This window comes from Centroberyx affinis, unplaced genomic scaffold, assembly GCF_046629955.1.
Source record: "Centroberyx affinis isolate AG114_WGS23_722 - 3 ecotype Tasmania unplaced genomic scaffold, CSIRO-AGI_Caff_v1 ptg001696l_1, whole genome shotgun sequence".
Taxonomy (NCBI): domain Eukaryota; kingdom Metazoa; phylum Chordata; class Actinopteri; order Beryciformes; family Berycidae; genus Centroberyx; species Centroberyx affinis.
In genome coordinates this window covers 524336-550000 of record NW_027280112.1, presented here as the reverse complement: position 1 = coordinate 550000, position 25665 = coordinate 524336, and the positions used below count along the sequence as shown (strand labels likewise).

Here is a 25665-nt window from a genome sequence, read left to right as displayed (position 1 = left end):
AGCACTCTGCACTCATCTCACCCAGACGCCACATTAAAACAGACTGGCTTCAAGCTATACTTTTTAAGTTTTTAAGTTTTCTTTTTTTTTTTTTTTTCATATCTCATCCATTTCACTTAATCGTTCTATCTGCCGTCACATTATCTTCTTTATCATTGATACTATCGTCAATTCTTTGTCACTTTTGTTTCACTTACATCATATATCTTTCTTCATCATCTTTCCCTATTCTCATCTTTTCTTTTTCATCCTCTTTTATTGACTTGCATCACATCTCTTTCTTCGCCCTCTCTACTCTCCTTTTCTCCCTCCTTCTTGCTATTCTTCGCATCCCTTATGCACTCTCATGTTTCTCTTGCTTCATCTCTTTCTCTACAATTTACTTATCTATACGTCAATCATGCTTCCTTGCTTTTTTTTTTTTGTCTCTCTCCCCATCTCCTTGCCTACTCAGTTTTATGCGTGGGCCACATTTATCAGTAATTAACTCCCTGCCTCCCCCCCATGAGTGAGGAGCTAAAAAATGTAGCCTCCCATCGCTACCTGCAGCATCAGATCATTGAGGGGCTGGAGTGCTTTGGGCTGCCCTCCGGGCCTAATCCATTATGGATAAAGGTGTTTTGGGCTCATGCGGCCGGCACTGCATGGATGCATAACAGTCAATCAAAAGAAGCGCGCCAGAGTGAACGATTGGCCCCTGTCCCTACCCTGCTGTCACCTAGCTGTCCACATCCCGCTTCAGTAAAGGCCTGTGGGATGCTTGAAGTGTGCAACGGAGCTCATTCTCACTTGGCTAGAGCGATTCATTTGTATGTTGTGTTCCGATGCTGTCTTCTCTATATCAATCTGTCTTAAGGTTAATGCCCTTTTTAACCGTTTTTCATTTTTTTTACTTAATGAGATTGGAGCCTAGTGCACCTCTAAACCTGTTGACTTACACTGTACTATATCTCTCTCTGACCCATGCTTCTTGTTATTCTGTACGTTAACTTTGGATCAGATAAACGAGGTAAGCCAATACTTTTGGTTATTTGTGAGTTTTCTAGACGTGTAGATGATATCACTTTTGAGAAAAAAAAAAATCCAGACAGATTGATGGTGCTTGTTGGCTGTTTTTTTAAGGCCCTGTGGGATTACAACATCTCACTTAGATGATCTAGACTGAAAAGGGCATTTACCAGCAGAAGTTATGCAATTTTACCAAAGCATTTGACAGTGCACAGATGTTCATGTCTGAAACAGTGACACCGTAACAGTTATCCACAGTGTTTTGTTGAACTACTGTCATGGCAAGGTCCTGAGACATTCATCCTCTTACCCTTGAGAATGTGACTGTGAAATGTTTTCCATATCGGGCATTGTGTCTTAACACACAAAGATGCACAGTACTCCACAACTTAATGCTGATGTTGCTTTACAAAGCTTTTCGAAAGCATACTCTCTAGCCAATCAGTGGAAAAAAATAAGAGCCAGAATAACAGTTGTAAAGTGCATATATTGCATTTCATTTCAAACCTTTATTTAAACTCAAATAACCATTGAGGTTGCCCTCATTTACAATGATGTCGAGTTACAAACAAGTTCAAAGTTTTAAATAAATAGGACAAGACATAGATGAGAATAAAGAAAATCAATTAAAACAGTTACACATTGAGGCAGGGAGGTTTGTGATCATGGTTTTAAATTGTCCATAGGTTAGTAGAGTATTGATTTTTAGTGTGTGTTGAAGATCATTCCAAGAATTTGGAGCACTAAAATAAAAGGCTGATTGTCCAAATTTAGACCGTGCTTGGGGGACCTTAAGCATAAGCAAGTCATTTGAGCGAGTTTGATAGGGTCCAAGGTTCCAGTCCAGCATCATTGAAATGTAGGGTGGTAGCTTTCCAACGAGGGCTTTATATATAAACAAATACCAATGTTTATTACGCCTCTCTGCCAGAGAAGACCAACCCACCTTATTATACAGAATACAATGGTGAGTACCATAGCTATCACCAGTAATAAATCTGAGGGCAGAATGATAAACCGTGTCTAGGGGTTTAAGGGTGGAAAGAGCAGCATTTCTGTAAATTACATCCCCATAATCCAACACTGATAGGAAAACTGCCTCAACAATCCTCTTTCTGCTAATCATAGGGAAGCTGGTTCTGTTTCTGTAAAAGAAGCCAATTTTTTGACGCAGTTTGCTAACAAGATTGTCTATATGGTATTTAAAAGTAAATTTCTCATCAAGCCAGATGCCAAGATATTTATATTCAGTAACTCTCTCAATGTTAGATCCATTCGCAGTGGATATATGCATACAATTGTGATCAATATTTCTGGCTCTAGTAAACAGCATGAATTCTGTTTTATTTGCATTAAGTACCATTAAGTATTATATTTGCATTACTTCCAAATATAATTTTGGAAGTAAGAATGAGTCAAACCAGCCATTTCTGACCCCCAGCTAGATAACTACAAAATGTGACTGGGTCAACAAATGTTTTAGCATGTATAATGATTTCATAACATGAGCATGGCATAACTCTTGTTGATAATGTAATTTGCACTACCAATGAGTTGAAGTGACTGGTATTAGAAAACAATTGCTTTACCATAAAATATGATGCTGCACATCAAAAATTATCATCTGAAGTCACCTTGTATGCTTTGTAAAAGCTTTCTAAAGCCACATTTGATTTGAACCATGACAGAGTAAGTATTTGCATGTCCAAATTGTTCTGCACGTGTCACACAGTTTGAGTGAGCGAGCAGGGACTTTGTTTTACAAACAGGAAGCGGGAAACAAAAGTTTTGGGGCCACAAAGTTTTAACTGCATCTTGTTTATCATTGTGTTTGACTTTTTTTTCCAACTTCTTTTGTGTGAAGAGAAATGTGTTGCATCCAATGTGAAAATTCTGAAATAACCAATTCCAGCAGCTCTTCGGAAACCACAAATGAACACTAGTCAATTTGAATGAGCCTCCTTTTCTCACTTGGTGAATGATTAATTAATTCAGAGAAAGCTCACTAAATAATTCTGCTTCTTTGTGTTGCTATCCCTTTTTTTTACTTTGCCATGGTGTGTATGTTCAAGTGCTCTTTTGCTGCTTTATGTAGGTTTTCCCATAGTGACTGTATGCAAAGAAAGTACTATGCACTTCTGCAATTACCCACAAAGAAAAGGCGGAATAGAAAAACTAAGTTGTGACTGGGATATTGCAAATAGCCTGCAATTAAAAATATTCTATCGCTGGCTGTAGACCACAGGGAATTTGAAGATGGTGAAAAACTAGCCGCAGATGCATTGTTTTGATCCATCACTCTGGGCTAATTCTGCCTCTTCATCAGGCTTTTCCCCCCAAAATGAGATAACCACTCTCACAGAATGATTTTTGACATGAAGTAAATCACATCATCGACCTTTGCTACAAAACAGTTATGTTTTTGGAGGTATTCATTATTTTTCAAAGTTGCCCGATGAATTTCAGTTACCAAATTTTTTTCCAATATGTGGCATTTTAGAATGAAACCCTTCACATAATCTCCGCCTCCTCGAACACTAACTACTTTGTCATCATCATATTTTGTTATTCTGCATTCAGGATCCAAACAGCTGTGAGGAATGAGACTATTGTATCTCAGACAGGCAGGGTCATTCAGTTTAAGAAAGAACTATTATGAAGTTGCCAGGTAACGCCTTTCAGCTTGAAGATGATTTGTCTTCAGGTGCTTGATATTAGACCTGTATCCTTCAGAATGACAGTGAGAATGACATTGGCCAGCGCATTTTCCCAAGACATACTGCCGGGGGAGGAGAGGCCCATACAATCCATCTCCGAGACACATTTCCATCTTTACTGAATGGCGGGGACATATTTTTATTATATTAAAGCTGTTTCTCAGTGAAATCGCTAATCCTTAAGACTTAATACACAGAAGTATGTCCTTGTGTGCTGTCTGAAAGGCCTCCATTTGCTAGACAAACGGCCCACCGCCTGCATAGTGCAGAGATGAATGACAGCAACAAGAACCGAAACACTGATGATTGAGGACTTTGCATCTTGCTTAGTCCTTAACAATCTGGCTCACTGCATAAAAAGGAACTCTCCTGACTAATTGCTTAACATCCACTGATGCTCTTGAATCTGTATTTACAGATGGTCACTTGGTCTGAATTCTAATGTATTAGCTGACTTTTTCAAATGTGCATTAGCTGATTGCCAAAAAACCAGAACAATAACATGTTTTTGTCCAGGCTAGTCTGCTCGGAGCCGCCCCGCCCCGCCCCTGCCGAACAGCGGTGGACTGGCAGTGGAGATGTATTTTCATAATTTGGCTTAATTGTGCCTGGTGTGCCATCAGAATGGAAATCTCCCCAGCGAGAGATGATAAATATTTCATGAGGGTAATCTGAGCGGAGCAGTTTTGATCTGCAGACGATGAGCTGGCTTTATTTTTTCCGAGCTGAGTGAGTCCTTCAGATGAGGCAGACAGACAGCCGCTGTGGTGGCTCCGCCCGGCAGAGCGGTGCAGGGGGAGCGGTTTGAGCGTGACACCCGCCGCCTCTGCACCTAATGGCACTCGCTGTTTGACACAGCTCTCAGGGACGTGCCATCCTCCCCGTGTTTCATGTCTAATAATGATGTGGATATCTCTCTCTCTCTCTCTCTCTCTCTATCCTCCTTTCTATTGCCAATGTTCCCTTCCTTTTTTGTAGAGCTGAAAGAGAAGACTGTGTTGTTTAGCCTGGTTATCATTTAGAGCGCTCACACATGACACCATATTTCATCTCCCCTCTCTCTGTTCTCTGTTTTCTCTTCCTCTCTTTTCAGAGCTTTTTTGAAGGACAGTCTGCACCGTGGGACTCGGCCAAGAAGGATGAGAACCGCATGAAGAACCGATATGGGAATATTATTGCATGTGTGTACAAAGCACCTCCTCAGCGCTCATGAATCTTTGTGTGCCATTCCCATTCTTCTGGCTGATTTATTGGCCAGGCTTGTGACTGGATAGCTATAAGCTGCTCAAACAGAATTTTATCATCACCCGACGAGAGCGACTTTGACCTTTCCACGTTACTTTTATCTTCATCTTAATACAACGTCTTCTCGGTTCTGAGAAACAGGCAATACAGCATATGGCACCTAACATGTAGCCTCACTCACTTTCAGTTTCTGAAAGTGTTGAATTTGATTTCACTATTAATTCATATTATCTGTACAAGCTCAAGCTGAGCAGCAATGCAAACATGCTAATTACCGCTGACTAGGGACTTCATTTCAACCCCCCTTCTACTTGTATCGCTGCTGTCACGGAAAAACCTTGCAGATCGTTTTTGTGATTTTCATGTTATTTCTTTAACTGAAGGTTTTCATGCCTCTGTGTAGGTCGAGGAAGTTTCACAACCCTAAGGCATATGAAAGCATGGTTTCCTACAAAAACATTTAAAAAATTTGTCATTGGCAGTCAATGTTTTTTAATAATTCCTCATGAACTTTTTTAGATTTTCCGAAGGTTTTAAAACTGACAGCAGCGCTATGTTGTTTGTCATATAGGCTCAGGTCCATACTCAGTCAGACCTTCATCAGCCATGTTTACTTTCTAAATCTTCACTTTCTGTTGTAGTGTGATGCCAATCTGGCCATGCTTCCTCTCCTCCATCACCGCTCTCTCCATCTCCCCTTCTCTCTCTGTCTGTCTATCTGTCACACTCTCTTTCCTTCTCTTTTTGTCCCTCTGTTCACATGTCTGCCTCTGTCCCTTTCTCTCTGTCTTCCCCTCTCTCCGTCTCTCTGTCCCGTTCCCTCTCCCTGTGCCCTCGTTAATATGATTAATTCAGCGCTGGTTTCTTCTTCTCTGCCTCTCTTCCAGATGATCACTCCCGTGTCAGGCTGCAGGCCCTGGAGGGAGAACAGAGCTCCGATTACATTAATGCAAATTATGTTGATGTAAGTACACACACCAGCCAGCGCCACCAACGCAAAGGTCACTGCGCTCCCTCTCGGGGAGAGAGAGGGCACTGGTGCCGCCGTCGCAGGGGGCCTGAGGGGCAAAGCAGCCCCCTCTCCCTGCCCATCACATGCACACACACACACACACACACAATGCCTTTATTTTCAACTTTAGAGGGCTGCTGTATTGCTCTATTCATTGGATATATTAAGAGGAATGAAGATCAGAGGCTGACAGCGCTGGGGATAGAGGAAAGGCAAACCAGCACAAAGGGGAAACTGAGGTTATAGTTTTGGACTTTGCTTTGAAAAACAGGATGAACACACAGTCTGAAAACCAAAAATGACTCGCAGAATAGAAAGGAGGGAAATTGCTTGGATGATTAATTAGTGTAGTTATTAAGACGGGTAAAATTCAAGCAAGAAGACAAGATACTCAGTACAGTATGTAGGCTTGCATATCACAAATAGTATAAAAACAAATACACAGGAGTAAGCACAAACACAAGTCAAAAACTATTTGTGTGGCTACTCTAATTCTTCTGTTGCTGTTTGTACTTACATCACTAGCATTTTGTCAACCTTTATCTATCAGGTGAAACTTTTCAGCATCCCTCTGCTTCACATTCATATAGTTACACACAATCACAACAGGCATCTGCCCACTCAGCAGCTCCACTGACAGACTAGTGAATCAAACTTACCACAGCGCTTGCATACAGTAAGTACATACACCTACTGTACCTATACAGTGAGTAAAAGTCATTAAAAAGTGGCGTGAGACATGCTCCCCAGTGAAAAACAGATCTGACTCACTTAGCTCACACAATATGGAATCTCCTTATCTGACCTGATTTGCTGTTAATAACAGTGTTAGTAGCAGGATGTGACCAATCACAGAAGCTCATTGGCCTCTTTTAGCAGATGCTTACGCTCCGTGTGTAATGGCCTGGTGATGTACCTGACTCCCTAAGTGGCTTTCTGCTCAGGAGAGCTCTCTCTCTCTCTCTCTCTGTCTCCCATCTTCTCCCCCCCCCCCCCCCCCCCCGCCCCTCTAATGTGGTAATTTGTAATCTCTTGTTACGCCTTCAAACGTAAATTCATAATGCAAGGTGTGCCACGGCAAATGCAGGGGGCTTAAATTATTTACCTCTCCCGCTATTCAGTTTATGGCCCATTATGCTGTGAGAAGGAGTGCTGCAGAGAAGACTCTCACAATAGAGGGGGCCCCATTATAAGATAAGAATATACGCATATTAAAGAGGGCCTTGATTGAAAAGGATTTCCACCGCTCTGCCAGCTTCATTGGAAAAGTACTTAGTAGAAATGCAGGCAGATGGGTAATGATGTTTTTGCTCTTCAGAAAGCTTTTTAACCCATCTAAAAGCTTGTCCTGCCTAATAAACTCTTATGTATAGAACATTTCCCACAATGTTTGTTATTGTACTCTATTATTATTTCCAGTCATGTAAGAATAAGCAGAGCCAGTTGGGTATGTTTCCTTTCTCCGCAGCTGATTGAGTTTTCTCATAAGCTGTTACAAGGCAGGGAAATGTAGTGTAATGGCCTGTTGTCTGCAGAGCCATGTTTTGTGACTGTGCATGTAGGGCACATGGAGGGCTGCTGGGGCTGTGTGCTGTATACTGAACAGAGGCAGCGGCTTGCTAGACATGTGCGTCAACACAGAAATCAAGTCACTCAGGTTGCCCAGATTTGCGAAAGTGGGCTATCTAACGATATGCAAACCAAACGAATACGAATACATGCCCACAGGCAAAAACATGTCGTGCTGCATATTTCAGAGATCCTACACCCCACTGTTATTAGAAAGAATTAATGTAACTTATCACTGCATGAAGCGAGCCAGAACGCAGCAGAATACAAAGAGCATACCACAGTGTGCACATACTTAGTTCCTCTTTAGTAACTTATACATCCCTCGTCTCAACGCATGTTCAATTATTAATTTCAACATTGTCTTTACTCCGTTTCTCTCTTTACGTTTATCATGAAGACACATTCTTACCTGGTGTAACGTCCCTATAAAAAGGAGCGGGTCCATTTATAGTAAGCACTTCCCAGCTGACAGTCACTGTCAGGGCCCCCCTTTCCTTCTGTCTCTCCCTCTCTAATCCGATGGTGTATTGGGCCTCCACTTTGCTTGACAGAACATACATGAAAGCACAAACAAATCTCTTCCTCAGTCCAGAGATAAAGAAGTCATTAAAAATGGAGGACAGTTGAATAGCTGAAGGAGCCCGGTGGATGAGAGAGAGCGAGAGAGGGAGAGGGAGAGAGAGGAAAATATCCTTTGTGTCTTTCTCCCTTCATTGGAGAAGCGTTAATCACAGTCCAAGTTAAATTGAATATGAGCGAGATAAGGGGAGCGGCAAGGAGGAGGGTGGGGGGGAGACAATCAAGGAGAGGCAGGGCCGGGGAAGAGCCTTTAAGTCCTAATGTTTTGTTTCCTGCCTCATATCTCCGGAGAGAAGACAAGGAATTGGACAAATAAAACTTGAAGGGATTAGAGTAATCCACGAGACTAGGGGCCTATTGTGAAGATCAGTGCTGCTAGTTGTATCTTGGGGATTATCAACACTTTGGCTGCTTACTCCAGAGGTGTACTGCATATGGAGTGTGTGTGAGTGTGTGTGTGTGTGTGTCGGAGAGTGTTTACGTACACTGTATCCATTGGCAGCCGTCGCAAGCCCTCCATCATGCGTCTCCCTCTCTCAGACGGTGAAATATAGAGCTGAATGGGTGTACAGTAACACAAAACAAGCGGTTTTCAAACAGCTGGCTGCCTGAACATTTTCACATGCCTGAAAACGGAGCAGAATACAAATTTCCCAAACAATTCCTTTCGGGGTGGAGCAGTGGTGCAGTAGTAGTTCACTGCTGCATGCAGAAAATGGGGGGACTTCTGAGACAGAAACAGCTACTAACTGTAGGCATGCATACTCCAGGTTTCAGTTTAAATGTTTTATATGCAAAAGTTGATGTGAAGTCTTTGAGCAGCGGTGATGTATGGGTATTGTTCGTTTATGTGCAGTATGTGCGCGCGTGTGAATTTGTGTGCATGCGTGTACGTGCGTGGGCATGCTGTGCGTGTCGTGTCGGCATGCATGAGTATGTTTTCACATTTAAGGGTCAATCTCCATTGTCAGAAAACAGACTAATATCAGTCTCGTCTTGTGGATTCTTAGAGGAAGAACCACCGCAGCAGGCTGTCTTTAATGAGTAGGAGGAAAGTCAAGTGATTCTCACATTCTCTTCTCTGGATTTTTTTTGTTTTTCAGGGCTACCACAGGCCAAATCACTACATCGCTACTCAAGGTAAGAATAAACTTTCTAAAATTGTGAGGCACTCTTGGTTGGAAATGTGTGGGCGGTGTGAATTTAAGGCTATCTGTCTGTTTGTTTGGAAATGAATGTGTGTGCAGGTGTGTGCAAATATCTCTCCGTACATCCCCATCGTTGTTTACATACGCTCTTGCAAACTACTCTTTGATGCTCAGTCAAGTGTGTGTTCAGGGAATCTGGTATCGTTCAGTGCACAAACACACACACACACACACACACACACGCAGACACACACACATGCACACCTCTTAGCAAGCAGAGCAGGACTCTCTCGCTCCCTCACTTTCTTTTCCTCTCTCTCTCTCTCTCTCTCTCTCCTCTCTCCTTCCATCGGTGGTGTGGGAGCGATTAATCAGTCAGTCGGGGAGAAAGCTGAATAAATAAATGGATTAGCTGACATGTACAGGCACATTTTGTCACTGTGTTAATCTGGCCGGCAGATTCGCAGGGCGAGGAGCACTTACCGTGACCCCAGAGGTTAAGTCTGATTGATGGTTAATTGTTATGAATTTTGCGTCGAGAGCCTCACTCCCACACAACAGGGCTGCTTGCATGGGGATTTTGTGCACCGCTTTAGAAAAAAAAAAAAAAGCAGTGGAGAAAAAAAAGGGAAGAGGCGTTTTTGCGAAGAGGCCTTAATGGATTCACAATCTGCTTTGGCGGAGCTGGGAGTTGCATAATTACCTGTTTATTAGAGCATCGCCTCTCTTCCTCAGTGTCTCAATTAAAACAACCCTCTGTTTGCTCTTACTTCAGTAAGAGATAGCATACCAATCAGGCGACGGCTCAGTTCGTCTGGCTGTCTGTGTGCGTTGCATGTGGTATATACCGCCTTGTGCTGACCACCGAGTCAAACACTCAACCTAAGCCTTCTATCAAGTGGCAGCTTTCTCCAGCGGGTCCTCATTGTGCAAAAACAAGCAGCTGGATTATTATGACTTCTATAATTGTCCTAGTCATTAAGAGCATCCCATATTTCTTCTTCATTTTAAAATATGCATATGGAGAGCAGCAGTCAAAGAAATATTGCAAACGGAAACCCTCTCTTAGATGAAAAGCTTGAGAAGCTGTGCGTGTTTCCATTCAAGTTAATTAGCCCCTGTTTTCTCATTGAGTTTGCATAATAAATCCTCACTTTACATCGACTGTATCGGGAACATGATAAGGACTTTCAGCGGGTAGAGCCATCCAGGAAGAAGAGGTGTGTGTGTGTGTGTGTGTGTGTGTGTGCATGTGTGTGTGCGTGTGTGTGCATGTGTGTTTGTGTGAAACATCTGTATTCTCCCGGAGAGCAGGTCCTTTTATAATTCATCATCATCCTCGGCAGACTGACAGGAAGGAAGGCTCAGTCTGCTGACACTGAGGCAGAGAGCAGCCAGAGATGATAGGAACGGCAGACACAGACCTGTCTCTCTCAGTCAGACAAACTGCATACAGTAGCACCTGAAAAGTGCACCTGGGCATTGGCACAGTTGCTGAAAATGAGGAAGTAGTCTTTTTCCCCAGTAAAGTTTTTTAGCGAGTGACACTTCCACTAAAGCCCACTGGGACCAACGGCAGCTCAGGAAATGATGAGGCCCACAATAGTGCTGGATAAGCTAAAAAATCTTTGTCATAAATTGGGGGAGGGGGGTGCTCAATATGGCAGACGACGTGTGGGATAACGTTGTGCCCGTTCTCTTACGCTATAAACTACAATGACACTCATTAGTTTCTGGTTTATTGATGAGTCCCTTTGCTCTGTCAAGGTGACGACGGCAGGTAGAACAGCTGTCACTCCATAAAAGCCTCATCACCCGAGCTCTGCTCCTCATTATGTAGGTCATTCTCTCATCCAGGGCTTTTTGCTGCAGGAATACAACAACCGACTGTTATTAATTCACCAGCACCCAACTGTAGCTCACCTACTAAGCTGATTGAGAGCGTGCGGCTCATGCAGCCCCCCCCGGTTTTACCTCCTCGGCTTGGTCCGTTTCATGTCCTGCGAATCGTTCAGGTGCAGATCAGACATGAGTTTCTTCCTGGTGGAGGCTGTGGATTACATTGAGGTGGGTGTACAAACGCCTCCGATAACTCCCTGTATCCACCTGGTGATGTGGAAAATATTCATGACACAGGAAAAGGCTCAATTTCATCAAGCTACCCCCCCCCCTTCTCCACCGATCCTTCCTGCTCCCCCCCCCACCCCCACAAGTGCCAAATGTCACCGGCAGCGCACCAGTTTTATAATTTACAGGTAACATCTCTAAGCCCACCGGGGGAGAGGAAGAGAGAGAGAGAGGAGAGAGCAAATCAATGATGAGTGAGTGTACATAATGCCGGAGTCTGCTGCATGTAATATTAATGGGCAAGGCAAGAGAGGAACGTAGCCTGTGTGTGTGTGTTTGTGTGTGTGTGTGAGTGTGTGTGTGTGTGTGTGTGTGTGTGTGTGTGTGTACCCACACGTGCCACACGTTGATCAGGAGTTTTGCGGCGTTGCTGGCTTGGGGATTTCTACAGCTGTCACACTCCTTGCTTCTGAGGAGGAACAGGCCTAGTCCCAAAACACAGCGTCGGCAGCAGCAGCATTAGCTCTCTTGACAGCTGGATGTGAAGCTCCTAGTGGTGTTCTTCTCCTCTGAAGTGCCTCCTCCAAACTCCTCCAACTAGGCTCCGCGCACGCAGCACTGCAGACGTCGCTCTCACCTTGCAGTTAGATCCCACAGCTGAGCTCTCAAACCCGCTTTCCCTTTACTAATCTGCGGCTAAAGCGTTTGAGACCGCAAGCAGGCTCTCTGAAAGGCTCTTTATCAAGATTACTTGTGTGCTTGAGCCACGGTTTTTAGCATCTAGAGTGCTTGATTTGTGGCTAGATTCCTCTTTGATAAGTATCGCACTTCCTCGTGTCTCTCACCCCAAGTTCAGCAGAATCCCTCGAACCGAGGTCTAAATCACTTCCACATGAAAGCCGCCAACTAGGCTCCTTTTTAAGATCTTTTTAAGATTTCAAATACCTTTTTTATTACCCTGTTTGATTGTTCTTACATACTTATTTGATAAGTATCCCAGCATCTCCTCCTCACCTATTTTTTCTATCCTTAAATGCATATGGAATCATAACTTGGCTCTCTCTGGCTTGGCAGGAGCCTCCCATTGGATGGTTTACCATACAATGCCAAGTGTTATTGTGTTACTTAAGTCCTACACACCAGCTGTCCCGCCTGCCCAGACTCCTTCTCCCAAACTTGTCCACAGTGCGTCTCCTCCCCCGGGGACGAGTGTAGGAGGTAGCCGAGTGGGTGGTTCAATCAGGTTGGGTGCTTACTGGAGAGACCGCAGGAGATTGGAATTGGAGATTGAGTTCCTGCAGTTGAAATCGAGGCCCACCGCATGCAAAGCAAAGGAAACGTGAGAATCCAGGTGGAGGATATTGAGGCGTTTTCATTCATCCAAATTGCTATATATCCATTTTGGGGTGGAAAAAAAAGTCACCTGAAGTTTATTTCTCCATAATTCAAAAAATACAAATGATCATACCCTCTGAAATGTTATTGTTTTCGAAGCAAAGTTTGTACAGATGAAGTAGAGAGACACACCATATGCAAACGCAGGCAGCGGAAACATGAGGATGGAGATGGCGTTTAGTTTCAAACCACTTTATATTCGTTTTGAGGAATAAAATGTCTCCTGAGTTTCATTACACAGTTTTTCAAAAATGCAAGTGATTTAAGCAATACATCACGAGAGGCTTTACTTTACAGCGGCAAGTTAAGATAAGATAAGATAAGATAAGATAAGATAAGATAAGATAGCATTTTATTGATCCTCATGGGGAAATTAGGTGATTGCAGCAGACTTTAGCACAAGGTGGTGCCGAAAAAAGTAGCAAAACTGGTGTCCACTAGCTCGGCAGCATTGTAATATATAATATATAAAAATATATTAATATATAAATAAATACATTTTCTAAGCAAAGGTCTCAAGACAACCGGTACCTTCAGTAGTATTCAAGAGTTGTGGCCGTCAAATATTTTTAAATGCCGGATATCTTAGTATGGAATTAAACAGGTAACATCACAACTGAGGTAGAGACTCACCACAAAGCACAGTTGTCAGACAAAAACCATGTAATAATTTAGGAATAAAGAAAAGAATGCTTATTGCTTATTTTCTCATTGACGCCCATGGATAACAGGTTTTTTAACAGGTTTCTTAATGTTTTTTAATGGCCTAAGGGTCACATAAATGACAAGCAAGGAAAGGAAAAAACACCAGTATTACTATTAAGTTTGTGTGTGCTTCTGCTTCTCTGTGTGTGTGTGTGTGTGTGTGTGTGTGTGTCAGTTTGAGTCCCTCTACCTAATTCGGCGTGGCTCCAGGTAATTCACATTAACGACGGAGAATGCACAACTATGGAGATTTGCATTCACTAATTAATTTGTCAGAAGTAATTTTTTTCTTTTTCCACTTGGCGCTTGATTAAAACCAATATTAATAATTTGAATTAACCAGAATAATAATTGAATTCCTATCAATTCACAATTATTGCTCAGTGAAGTTTTAAATATGGGACGGACTGAATGGGTCTCTGCTCATTTATTTTGATGTTCACCAGCCGTATTCGGCTCCACTTTGCTGGAAAGGTTGGTGCTGAGCAGATGAGGAGTAGTAGCAATTATTGTGAGCTTTGCGGCATACACACACACACACACACACACACACACACACACACGCACACAGAGGCACAAGCTTTGGCCTCATCTTTAAATTTGTGATTCATTTGTACTGTCTTGTTTTCATCTCTATTTAAGTCTTTTGTTGTGGAGTAAGCATGAACCTGTTTTGTATAAAACACAACAAATAAATCTGACTTGATATGTTTTTCAATGCTCGATGCAAGGAGGAAAAATGGTGGGAAAACGCTCCATAAACTGCATTGTTACTGTACAACCATAATACCTCCAAATCCCCTCTGTTTATATTGTGGGTAAGCTGATCTGACTCTCTCTCTCAATTTCTCTCTCTCTCTCTCTCTCTCTCTCTCTCTCTCTCTCTCTCTCTCTCTCCCTCTCCCTCTCTTTCTCTCTCTCCCTCTGTCAGGCCCCATGCAGGAGACGGTCTTTGACTTCTGGAGGATGGTCTGGCAGGAGAACACAGCAGCCATCGTCATGGTGACCAACCTGGTGGAAGTGGGCAGGGTGGGTACTAATTAGAAGTTCACTCTAACTACAGTTCTCGGATCAGATTACCTTGCCCCCAGTCGCATCCCTGTCAGACTGACAGCCAACTGGTCTGATTGCGTCTAGAGGCAGATCGGGCCAATTCTAGTTAGTTTGTGTGTGTGTGTGTGTGTTGGAGTATACATGAACAGATGTGTGTGTGTGTGTGTGTGTGTGTGTGTGTGTGTGTGTGTGTGTTCGGCACTGAGTCAGTGAGGCATGGGTCTCGTGTGCCGGCAGCTCTTTCTCCATCTATCTGATCAGTGAGAAGTGAGAAGAAACTGATTGATGGCCTTCATTACCACAGAGGCATCCAGGCGACTGACTACTGTTTCATCTGAGTGGGTCTATAACAGGAGATTATACACCGCTCTAGCCGCCAGCTTCCACCAGGCTCCCCCGAGCAGAAACATCTCTTAATGTTGTCCTCGTTGGACATAGAAGAGCTGTTGTTATTGAGTAGAGAGGGGGGTTCATAATGTTCAAGCTAATGACAGGGCCTTGGCTTTTTCCCTCACTACGGCATGTGGCCTGACTAGAAAAAGCCCTACTTCAGTCCTAATTTGTTCCACTTAACTCGCACTGTAGTTCCTCCTGGTTAGGTTATAATCAAGAGAAAATGAAGGTCTTACGCGCAGTGTAATACTTTGACCGCCGAGGGATTTCTCTAAGAATCTTAAACACATTCACAGAGAAAGCCCCTTAAACACCGGCAACTCCTTGATTTCGCTGATGTGCATTTTTGGGGGGCTTAAATGTAGCAGAGCTGATAATGATTCATGGGCCCATCTCTAGGCACCTCATTAGGCCGTTCCTCTACAGTAGCTGAGCCCGCCCCGCCCCGCCCCACACCTTCTCCACACCTGCTTAGCTGCGGTGCCGTCCTCAGCGGGCCCGGGCCCCCAAACCGTCTGTTATATGATCCTTGTCCAATGGCGGGCGGTAGGCACAGTTGGTCACAGTGACGGTGGCTCCACAGAGGGCCCCATAAAATCACTCCGCCATATCACAGCGGGCCATCTGCTCAGCTCAGCCGCTGATGAACTCTGGGAAATCCTGGCACACACACACAGACGCGCACACACACACACGCAGCCTTCCGTCCCGCCGGTTGCGCACACAGGGGCGGCGCTCGGCACACTTTGATGTACGAGAGGTTTGGATTGGGAGGTGGTGTGCCGACGTGATGAGGTGATGTGTGTGCATCTTTCCATCCATTTTGTCCGTATGAGCGAATGATCGTGAGTACTGTATACACACACATTCATGAGCGTGTCCATGCAAAAGAACATCTGTGTGTACGCCGGCATAATTTAGCCCAAAGGCTAATTCCCCCCAAACCAGGCGCCTGATTCGGAGTGATCTAATAAGGTAATGGCTTTTGCCTAATTCAATCTGGCTGGAAGCGGACGGTGGATTTGTGATTGTCATCGGGGATTAGTCATCAGGGGTGTGAGAGAGAGGGACCTGAAGTCCCCCCTCTGTCTGTGTCACTCCACAAACCCAAATCTCATTTCACTCCTAATCAGAGCATCGACTCCAGAAATGAAAATTGAATCTAGCTGTGGCTGATGTCGCATTTATCCCTCATCAAAAATTATCATTCTCTGATATACCTCCGTGATCTCAATCGCTATTATCACCCTTACTCCCTCAGTATCAACAGTTTAATTGAACGGGGGGGGAGGAGGAGGAGGAGGGGGGCGGGGGGTAATTTTGCACTCTGATGATACCTAATACAAGTAATATTTCCAGTGGGGTGTTTTAGATTTCTGTTGGGAAATCTGTTTTAAACAGCTGATGGTTTATCATTTCATATCATTATTGGATTGTCATTATATCTCCCTCATCAAATTGTAGTAGACTATTTTTTTTTATGTTTTGTCCTATTTCTTCGCACTGACAGACAGAACTTAAGGTGGAGAAATCTTACAGCCCCAAGGTGCCTATTCTATTCTGTTCATGTTCCTGTTCTCTCTAGCAGTGTGGAGTTCAGTACAGTCTACCTTTAGACTCATTTTCACATTATCGATGTGCGAATGAAAAAGCAATAATGTGGGAATGAGCTCTCCATCGATACATAAGATTCCCATTTACAGCAGCTCCTTGACCGGGGGCTGAAACTAATACGAAGCGAACCTCATTTTGACTTGAAAGAAATGCTTTAGAAACTGAAATATCAGGTGGAAAATGGGAGGTAATGTTATGTGACAATTTTGTTTATTGGAAAAAATGGAGCCCTACCCTATTTAGGTTGCAAACTTGAAACTAACTTGCGTGAGTGTGTGCACTGAAACAAACAACTTTGTGCGTGTGTGTCCAAGTATTCACTCACGTGTGTAAATAAATACAGTTATCACTTCTATTACATTCACATGTGGTTACAAATGGCTTACTTGTGTCACTCCCAGGTGAAGTGCTGTAAGTACTGGCCCGACGACACCGAGATCTACAGAGACATCAAGGTGACGCTGATAGAGACACAGCTGCTGTCAGAGTATGTCATCAGGACCTTCGCCGTGGAGAAGGTACGATTTTTTTTAACCTTCACTTACCCAGGAGAGATTTGAAGAGCATTCACACTTCTTCACAGTCAGACATTCAGACCTCAGCTGGTGGCAATGAGCTGCTCCACTGAGGAAGTTAAGGTTAAGTTAAGAGACCAGTTGCTGAGCAGTGCTGGGGAAAGTTACTTTTACAAGTAATTAGTTGCTTTACTTCTTTACATTACTTACTTTAAAACACAACTAAAAATATCTTTATTAAAAGTAACTCATTAGGGTACTTTTGTGTTACTTTTTGTGTTTTGTGTGTTTATCATTGTCTTAAAATGCAATGCAAGACTATTGCATTGTCAGTATCATTTAGATCAAGCAGACTTTGATTTTTTCAATTAGCAGGAGATTGTCTGCATGATTTCAACTTTTTTAAATATACACTAACAAAACACAAAACAATATGAAAGAAAATGAAAAGTAACAACATTCTTATTATAAAAAGTAACTAATAATGGATTACAAGAATTGAAAAACACGTTACCCCCAACAAAGGGGAGTACGTCGTGTTCGCTTCCCCCCCCCACTAAAGGTTTTCCTGCCAGAATAGGAAGTGACCCTCTAACCAGAAGGCTTTAACTTCAAATATCCTGTGATGGGTGTTAAAGAACAAACAGTTGGTCATTTACATTACAATCTCACTTTAGGCATTTCACTCACACTCCTAACAATCCAGCAGGCAGTAAGTCCAACTGTAGAATAAGCTTTAAATCCTAGATCTCCAACATTGCAAGCAATACAAGGGTCAAAGCCGCAGTGCCAACAGAATAGATGTAACATGTATTCCTGCGTCTCGACAAGGATCACGCATGACAGAGAAGTAGGTAAAGAAAAAGTTCACAGTGGCCTTGCACATCCCGCTTCCCTAGAGATAATGTAATCTTTGTTCAACCCATCCTCTATTCTGTCCATGAAGTGTGTATTTATATTCAATCCAACGGCGTGTTTGCCTTCGAGGGAACTCTCACCTCGCCTGTGCAACAAATCCTCCGTCTTTTCGCCACATCCGCTGTGCTTTGTGTGTTTAACATGATGACTCTGTTCCTCAGAGAGGGGCTCATGAGATACGGGAGATCCGACAGTTTCACTTCACGGGCTGGCCGGACCACGGCGTGCCCTACCACGCCACGGGCCTGCTGGGCTTCATTAGGAGAGTCAAGTCCAAGACCCTGACCAACGCCGGGCCCATGGTGGTTCACTGCAGGTCGGCATGCCCTGGCATCGACCGGTTTCATACTTGTACTTTCTTTTGCTTTTTACTTTCATCCTGTCTTACTTTCTCTGCGAAGAGCTTTGAAACCTTGTTAAAGAAAAGTGCTACAGTATATAAATAAACTTATCCAACATATTACATATTATTCCACTCTGTCTGACTAGCCACTGCATATTTACACTCTACTCTAAAGTCTATATAGTGGTCAGTATTCTGGAGGCAAGCCAGAATGTCAAGATATCAATCTATGCAAAGGACAAAGGTAGTTCATTTGACATTTGTTTGTGGATCTCAGTGTGTGTAGTCAAAAATCCTTTTGTAGCCCAAAGTCCTTTTACTTTTAAATTGTGGTTATCAGAAGAGAAATAAAAGCTTATCTTAAATATATATATGTATCTTAATAAACAAATGTCATCCTAAAACAGCAATCACACATTATTCCAATAAGATCGGACAGTATAGTTATGGTAAAGAATTAGTCATCGTTATGAATATTAAAAGATTGAACTTGATCATAGGAATAACACCTGTGGAATATATTTTATTATTAAAGTATGCTGTAGTTAAATCTTAAATTTAAAATTTCCTTTTCCCAGTAAAACCTAAGGTTTCTGTTGCACCTCTGAGGTTTCTAATCCGCGTCTCTGACCGGTCTCTTATTGGTTCCTGCAGTGCTGGTGCTGGCCGGACAGGCTGCTTCATCGTCATCGACATCATGCTGGACATGGCGGAGCGAGAGGGAGTGGTGGACATTTACAACTGTGTGAGAGAGCTGCGCTCACGGAGGGTCAACATGGTCCAGACAGAGGTACGGCAAAGCTGTCCTGCCTCAGCTTCACAGACTCATCAGTAAAATATGGGAGACTGAGGATGCAGCTTGACAGGCTGTTAGCATCAAAAGTGGATTAAATAGTATCTGCAAGTAATTCTTTATGTAAACCCCACCTATCTGCTGCTCCAAATAGATTAAAACAAACGCTAAGAATTACTTGCAAAGTAAGGAGCTCTATTCCAAAACGTCATACATCATTTGTGGGAAATAAAATCATTACCAGACGTTTATTATTTTATATTTCTACAACACAGAGGATCCAGGCTGTGAAAGTTTAATTATTTTATCAATCAATAAGTTGCCTACTATCCTTTAAAAAGCAACATAATTAGCTTTAATTTTTTGCCATCAATCATTTTTTCAAGTCTCAGGTCAAGCGGCACATTTTTCAAACCGTGGATATCTGGCAGGTATCTCATTTTGGAATGAAACTCTTCAGATGCTATTTGACCCATATCTGGTGGGTGTGAAGCAAGTAATTTTTAGCATTTGTTTTAAGCTGCTTGAAGCACCAGATGAGTGGTGTTTATAGTATTTACAGTAGAGTACCGATCTCCAGAATTAATCTCAGGAGCAGGTTTTATTGTACTTGATCTGGTGTAGTCAGTCATGCCACTTCTACATTTTTAATGATCATTTCTCACAAAAGTCGTTTATTGAAGAGCACACCCTCACTGTTTCCAAGGCTGCTCGGCCCAATGCTTGGCAATACACGCTATAATAAAAGGGTTTAGAGGCTTGTAAACGAGAGCATTTAGCTCACATTGATGGGTGAAAACATCCCTGGCTCATCCTCCAGCTTTACGCCGGTGTGGGCTACCGAAGGACTTTGCGCTTTTCTGAACACCGGCCATCTGGAGGCGTCCATAGTCCCGCTGAATGCATCATTTCACCGTAATTCCTTTTAAATCACAAGCGTCATTGGACTTAATGGGCAAATGTTTCATCGTTGACGTGCGAATTGGGATTTGAGTAACTGGAGACCAAATGTTGTTCACCCTGAGTCACTCTCCTCAAGTTCAGTGACCTTCAGAGTGTGTGTGCGTGTGTGTGTGTGTGTGTGTGTGTGTGTGTTTTCCCTCGCAGGTGTTCGAGCTCGTTGGCACGGCTCCTCACCCCGCGGCCGGGGCACTAGCTCTCCGACGAGGCTTTATCTGTCCGCGGAAATGAAAAGCCTCGTTGTTGTTTGTAGTGTATTAGCTCGGATAAGATCTATCAATCTGCGCGTTCTGGTTTGAGCGCGATATCGCCGGCGACCCGCTGACCGGCCGAGGCTGGTCGAGCTCTCGGGTCAACAGTTCACGCTCTGCACTGCGGGAGAACAAGTCTTATCAGATGGCAACACATATTTCTCTGTAAATCTGTAAATCAGTGACCCCTGTGCATGTGTGCGGATTTTGGTCCAAAGTGACAAGGGAGCGTCAGCTGAAAATGTCACTTCAGAATGGATTTACATCAAGCCCCGAGCCGTGTCACCCTGTCGGCCGGATGACTGACTGATGTGGAGAGGAGGAAATGTGTCGTGGTTTCCTGTTTCACTCTCCGTGACATTAAGGACAACCGGAGTCATTTTTGTTATTAAGAGCTTTAATTGAAACGTCGACCTCGATGATGATGATGATGATGATGATGATGATGACCTTGTTAGGGCCACCAGGGTTGATATGATCATGCAAAACCTGAAAAGGTCATGGATTTTTAAAATAGCGTCTTCCAGAACTGTAAAATTTTAACATACAAAAAGGTTTTTAAAATGTCAGGGAATTTCGTATTTATTTTCTGGTGCTAAATGATTTCTTGATTATTAAGTCCCAAGTGATAGCTGTACATGCAATAGTAGTCAAAACAAGACTTGGGACAATTAAATCAGCTATTCAACAAAAAAAAAAATGCAAAAATATGTAATGTGACCTTTGAACATAGACGAAATTACATGATAGGGTGTAGAATAGTCATGGCATGGTCATGGAAAGGTCATAGAATTAGTTAAGCAAAAATGTGGAGGAACCCTGGGTCATGCATTTCTGATGATGATGATGATGATGATGATGTCGGTCATGATGATGATGGTGGTGGTAAAGATGATGAGAAATCAGTCATATGGGAGTTAACTATGAATGTTGTCCCTTAGGATTGTTGTGACTCTTACAAAACTGTCTGGCAGCATTTACTAATACACAGGATTTGATGATAGGGCCGTACTGATGATCTTGTTTTTTTTGCAGGAGCAGTACGTCTTCATCCATGACGCCATTTTGGAGGCGTGTCTCTGCGGGGACACCACCATTCCAGCCAATCAGCTCCGCTCTGTCTACTACGACATGAACCGCCTCGACCCCCAGACCAACTCCAGCCCCATTAAGGAGGAGTTTAGGGTGAGAGCTGTTTCCAGTTACTGTATCAGTCACAGTCTAGTATGGCAGATTTTGGCAGAGAAAATTGAAATTAACGACATTCTAATTTTAAAAAGTAACTAATAATGGATTACAAGAATTGAAAAACGACATTAAGTTGATAGTTACCACAAGAAAAGTAATCAGAGTACTCTAATGTGTTACAAAGTAGCATGTTGCCCCCAAACAAAGGGGAGTACGTCTTCCCTTCCCACACCGAACATTTTCCTGTCAGAATGGGAACCAGTGACCTTCTAACCAGTCTAGTCTAGTATTGCATGATTTTTTAACATAATAAAACACAGAAAATAGTGTGTGCAAATCCCTAATGGAACATTATCTCAGGTGCAGGGTCAAAACAAAGCGACAGTAAACATGCTCTCCCCGGTAAATGATGCAGTCCCCCTCTGGGCCAATCAGGAACAAATATGTCACCTTGTTTTGACCTGTAATTGCAGCACCCCTCCTTGCGCCAATCAGTGTTATTTTGAAAATGCTGTAACGCAGTGGTGAGATGCACCATTCCCCCAAGTTTCCTCACGAATCCCATGTGTGGCGTCTGAGATATCGCTAATGTAATTAATTAAAGAATTGCATTGTTAATTACAATAATGGGGCACAATTAGCGCAGTGGAGACCCTTGTGCCTAGCCTCCTGCCTCAGTGTGACAGCATGTACCTCTGCTGCTGTCTGGCAGACTCTGAACATGGTGACTCCCACGCTGCGGGTGGAGGACTGCAGCATCGCCCTGCTGCCCAGGAACCACGAGAAGAACCGCTGCATGGACGTCCTGCCGCCGGACCGCTGCCTGCCCTTCCTCATCACCATCGACGGGGAGAGCTCCAATTACATCAACGCTGCCCTCATGGATGTAAGAGTCAGACACAGACGTTAACATTTCACATTTTAGCTGTTGCTCCTATTATTATTATTATTATTAAACCTTTATTCAGACAGGTAATCTCATTGAGACACGGGGTCTCATTCACAAGAGAGACCTGGTCGGGCAACAGCAGCAGTACAACACAAAAGTTACAGACAGACAGGATACTCAATACAGAGACAAGATAGAACACAATCATAAAAGTGATAAGTGCCAAAGTGGTAGCCAGATTTTAGGCACTATGTACAAGAGCAAACCCCCACAGATGCTCTCTCCATATTTCTTAGAAGTAATTTAAAATCCCCTAGGGGATATCCTATCCAGAGTGACTTAAAGCAAAGATCCACCCTTGGATACTGTTTTGGAATTTACTTTTTTGGTGTACCCACTTTTCCTCAACCTGCCTCGTCTATTTCTACTTCAGTTAGTCATTTCCTACATCTCCCAGAATGACTTGAGGTATACGTGTTATAAGAGCGCGGGTTTTCGGCCGTGTCCCTTACTCAAAACACAACACCTCTTGTGGCTGCATTGCATTCTGGTCTATTGACGCTACTGTCAGTGGAGAAATTTGTTTCTCTGCCTCTTCTACAATGGATTTCTCCCTGGATGATTGTTGAAAATTTGTTCAAAATGGCGGCCCTAGAAAGAAGCCCTCGCTGTTTTAGTGGCTGACACCAAAACCTGAGGTTTACCTTCGATGTTTTAGATTTTCTGCTCTTAAACTCAATTGTAGCTGCGCTGGAAATATCTTAACCTGACATGACATTGATATTTTGGCCAGTTATCCACAGCAAATACAAAACCAAACAACAAAACATGAAGCGAGAAATGCAAGGTACATCACCAGTAGCTGTGGTTTTAGGGTGGATTTGACAAAGAACACCTTGACAGGGCACTTGGCTGTTTATGGACAAAGCTTTTCAGCTACAGGATGGTCTCACTAACCACTAGGCCACCCTGAGAGCCAGAAACCACACTGGAAACACAGTGTCCTAATATAATCTCCCTAGACATGAAATCTCCATTAGAAAACAGCGCTCAGTAAGAGACAGGTCAAAGGATGGAGGTCATTTTAAGAATGGTTAAAGGTTTATTCTTGGTAAGCCGCTGGGCTTACATACCGTATAATATACATGAGATGCATTCAGAGACAAGTTTTCAACTCGTTCTCTTCCTTCTTGCTCTCACTCTCTCCTCTCTCTCTCACTCTCTCTCTCTCTCCCTCTCTTCTCCTACCTCTCCTCCAGAGTTATAAGCAGCCTTCTGCATTCATAGTGACCCAGCACCCGTTGCCAAACACAGTGAAGGACTTCTGGAGATTGGTCCTGGACTACCACTGCACGTCCATAGTCATGCTCAACGATGTGGACCCAGCCCAGGTAAACCCGACCTGATACATGTGCACACACACACACACACACAAAAGAATCCCCAAAGGATATTGTAAGAAATTGACTCACAAACAGATGACAGACGAAGCACTACCTTTCATCAGAACTCGTATCTCATAAAGTCACACAAAGACAACATGGGAACTAGATTCAGGAAAACATTGCTTTGTTTGTTCCTGCATAAGCCCTCGTACTCGCTCGGAGAAAGAGAAAGACCCGGGATTGCAGCTGTGCTAGCAAACACAGATATACAGCATATGTATGTGTGTGTGTGTGTGTGTATATATATATGTTCCGAAATGAGGTAGGCGCTGTGGAGTGGAAGAGGACTTGCCATGAAAGCGCAGGTAGATGGAAAGACAGGCCTGTGGAATAGACTCTCCAGGTTTCTCAGCCTGAGGCTCTGTCATAACACCCGGGGATCAAAGCCTGAAGCCAGGCTGCTCTCCCCCTCCAAATCCCTTTTCCCTAGGTGACTGTCTGACTGACTGACTGACTGGCTGACTGGCTGGATAGATGGGCCTTTCATTCAATATTCTCACTGTAGCCAGCCAGTCAGCCAGCCAAGGCAGCAGCACAGGTGGGAAGGGAGGGAGGGAGGGAGGGAGGCATGGAGGCAAGGGAGGTGGAGGTTTACCATCTCTCCATCAGCATCTTTGTTTTTGCATCTGTTGAATTTGTCAAGTTTTGATGGGCTCTCAAAGGAAGCTAAAAAGTAGTGTTTTTCCTGCCATGCGCGCAGTGTGTATGTGCGTGTGTGAGCCTGCATATGTTTGTCTAGTCTATGTGCTTGTTTGTGTGTGTGTGTGTGTGTGTGTGTGAGAGAGAGAGAGAGAGAGAGAGAGAGAGAGAGAGAGGGAGAGAGAGTAAGTGAGTGCAAGCGTCCATGAGCATGTATTTGTGTAATTGTGTGTGTCGGTCTGTATCTGTGTGTGCAATGTGCATGCGTGCGTGTACTCAGGCCTGTTTACGTATTTGCATTCTTCTCAGGTACTGTCTTTCTTCTTGTTTGTTCAAGAGTGTGTGACTCTGCATGTGGGCATATCTGTCAGTGCAGAATCTGTCCTTCTGTGTGTGTGTGTGTGTGTGCGTCTTTGTGTGTGTGTGTGTGTGTGTGTGTGTGTGTGCGAGCCTGATTTAGTGCCGTGAGGCTGGCGGTACGCTCCGCAGGTGCATGTTCTTAACTGGGCTTTTTCTCCTGAGGAGGGGAAATAGGGGAGATTTTGCCGCTCTTACGAAGCTGTCCCAGGGGCTCATTTCTCCCTCTGTACTGTTCAAAACTGTTGCCGGAGCAAAGAGTCAATAACACTCTGTGGATGTCAATGAAAGCTTTCTTAAAGATGCTTTTGATTACATATTCTTTCACAGAGAGCAGAATTTCAGTCAGACTGAAAAATAAACGAATACAGATTTTGAGAAGAAAGAATCTGTTTTTCTTTCCTCTAAGAGGATGAAATACCAAGCAGCCAAGGTTTTTGAGGTGTTTGACATATTGAACAAAGCGTCCGTTGATTAGCACAAGGCTTTTATACCTGCAGTATATCTGTGTTTGGTTTATGTCTATTAAAAATATATATCTTAGCTTTTATCCAGATGTTCTTCAGTGAGGACGCAATTCACCACATTTTAAAAAGAAAACACTTAACATTGAATTAACTCTTCTATCTCTGCACCTCTTCTTCCTTATGATTAATGTTCTTAAACTTTGTGATCCCATTAAATGGAATAGAGTAAAAGTTTTAACATCTATTTGAGTCCATCAGATAGACAAAGTAGTGATTGTAAGAAGTAAAATTTTGTTCAGTCAGAGTTCCAAACTAATGAATCATCTTCCCTTTTCTTCGTTTTCTTTGTCTGTTCTTCTTCTTTGTGTGTGTGTGTGTGTGTGTGTGTGTGT

General features: G+C 43.3%; 1 protein-coding gene across 1 annotated transcript in view; it reads left to right on the top strand.

Moving 5' to 3' along the window:
* LOC139651666 (receptor-type tyrosine-protein phosphatase mu-like) overlaps window positions 1-25665 on the top strand; it is a gene marked incomplete at its 5' end in the record, with an annotated part of 82183 nt that overhangs the window by 54047 nt on the left and 2471 nt on the right. Inside the window, 11 exons of the mRNA XM_071528674.1 lie at window positions 1001-1009; window positions 4819-4906; window positions 5858-5934; window positions 9237-9273; window positions 14380-14477; window positions 16910-17026; window positions 18103-18257; window positions 18939-19074; window positions 21324-21473; window positions 22189-22362; window positions 23625-23756. Coding sequence (XP_071384775.1) covers window positions 1001-1009; window positions 4819-4906; window positions 5858-5934; window positions 9237-9273; window positions 14380-14477; window positions 16910-17026; window positions 18103-18257; window positions 18939-19074; window positions 21324-21473; window positions 22189-22362; window positions 23625-23756 — 1173 coding nt within the window. The remainder of the gene's footprint in view (window positions 1-1000; window positions 1010-4818; window positions 4907-5857; window positions 5935-9236; window positions 9274-14379; window positions 14478-16909; window positions 17027-18102; window positions 18258-18938; window positions 19075-21323; window positions 21474-22188; window positions 22363-23624; window positions 23757-25665) is intronic.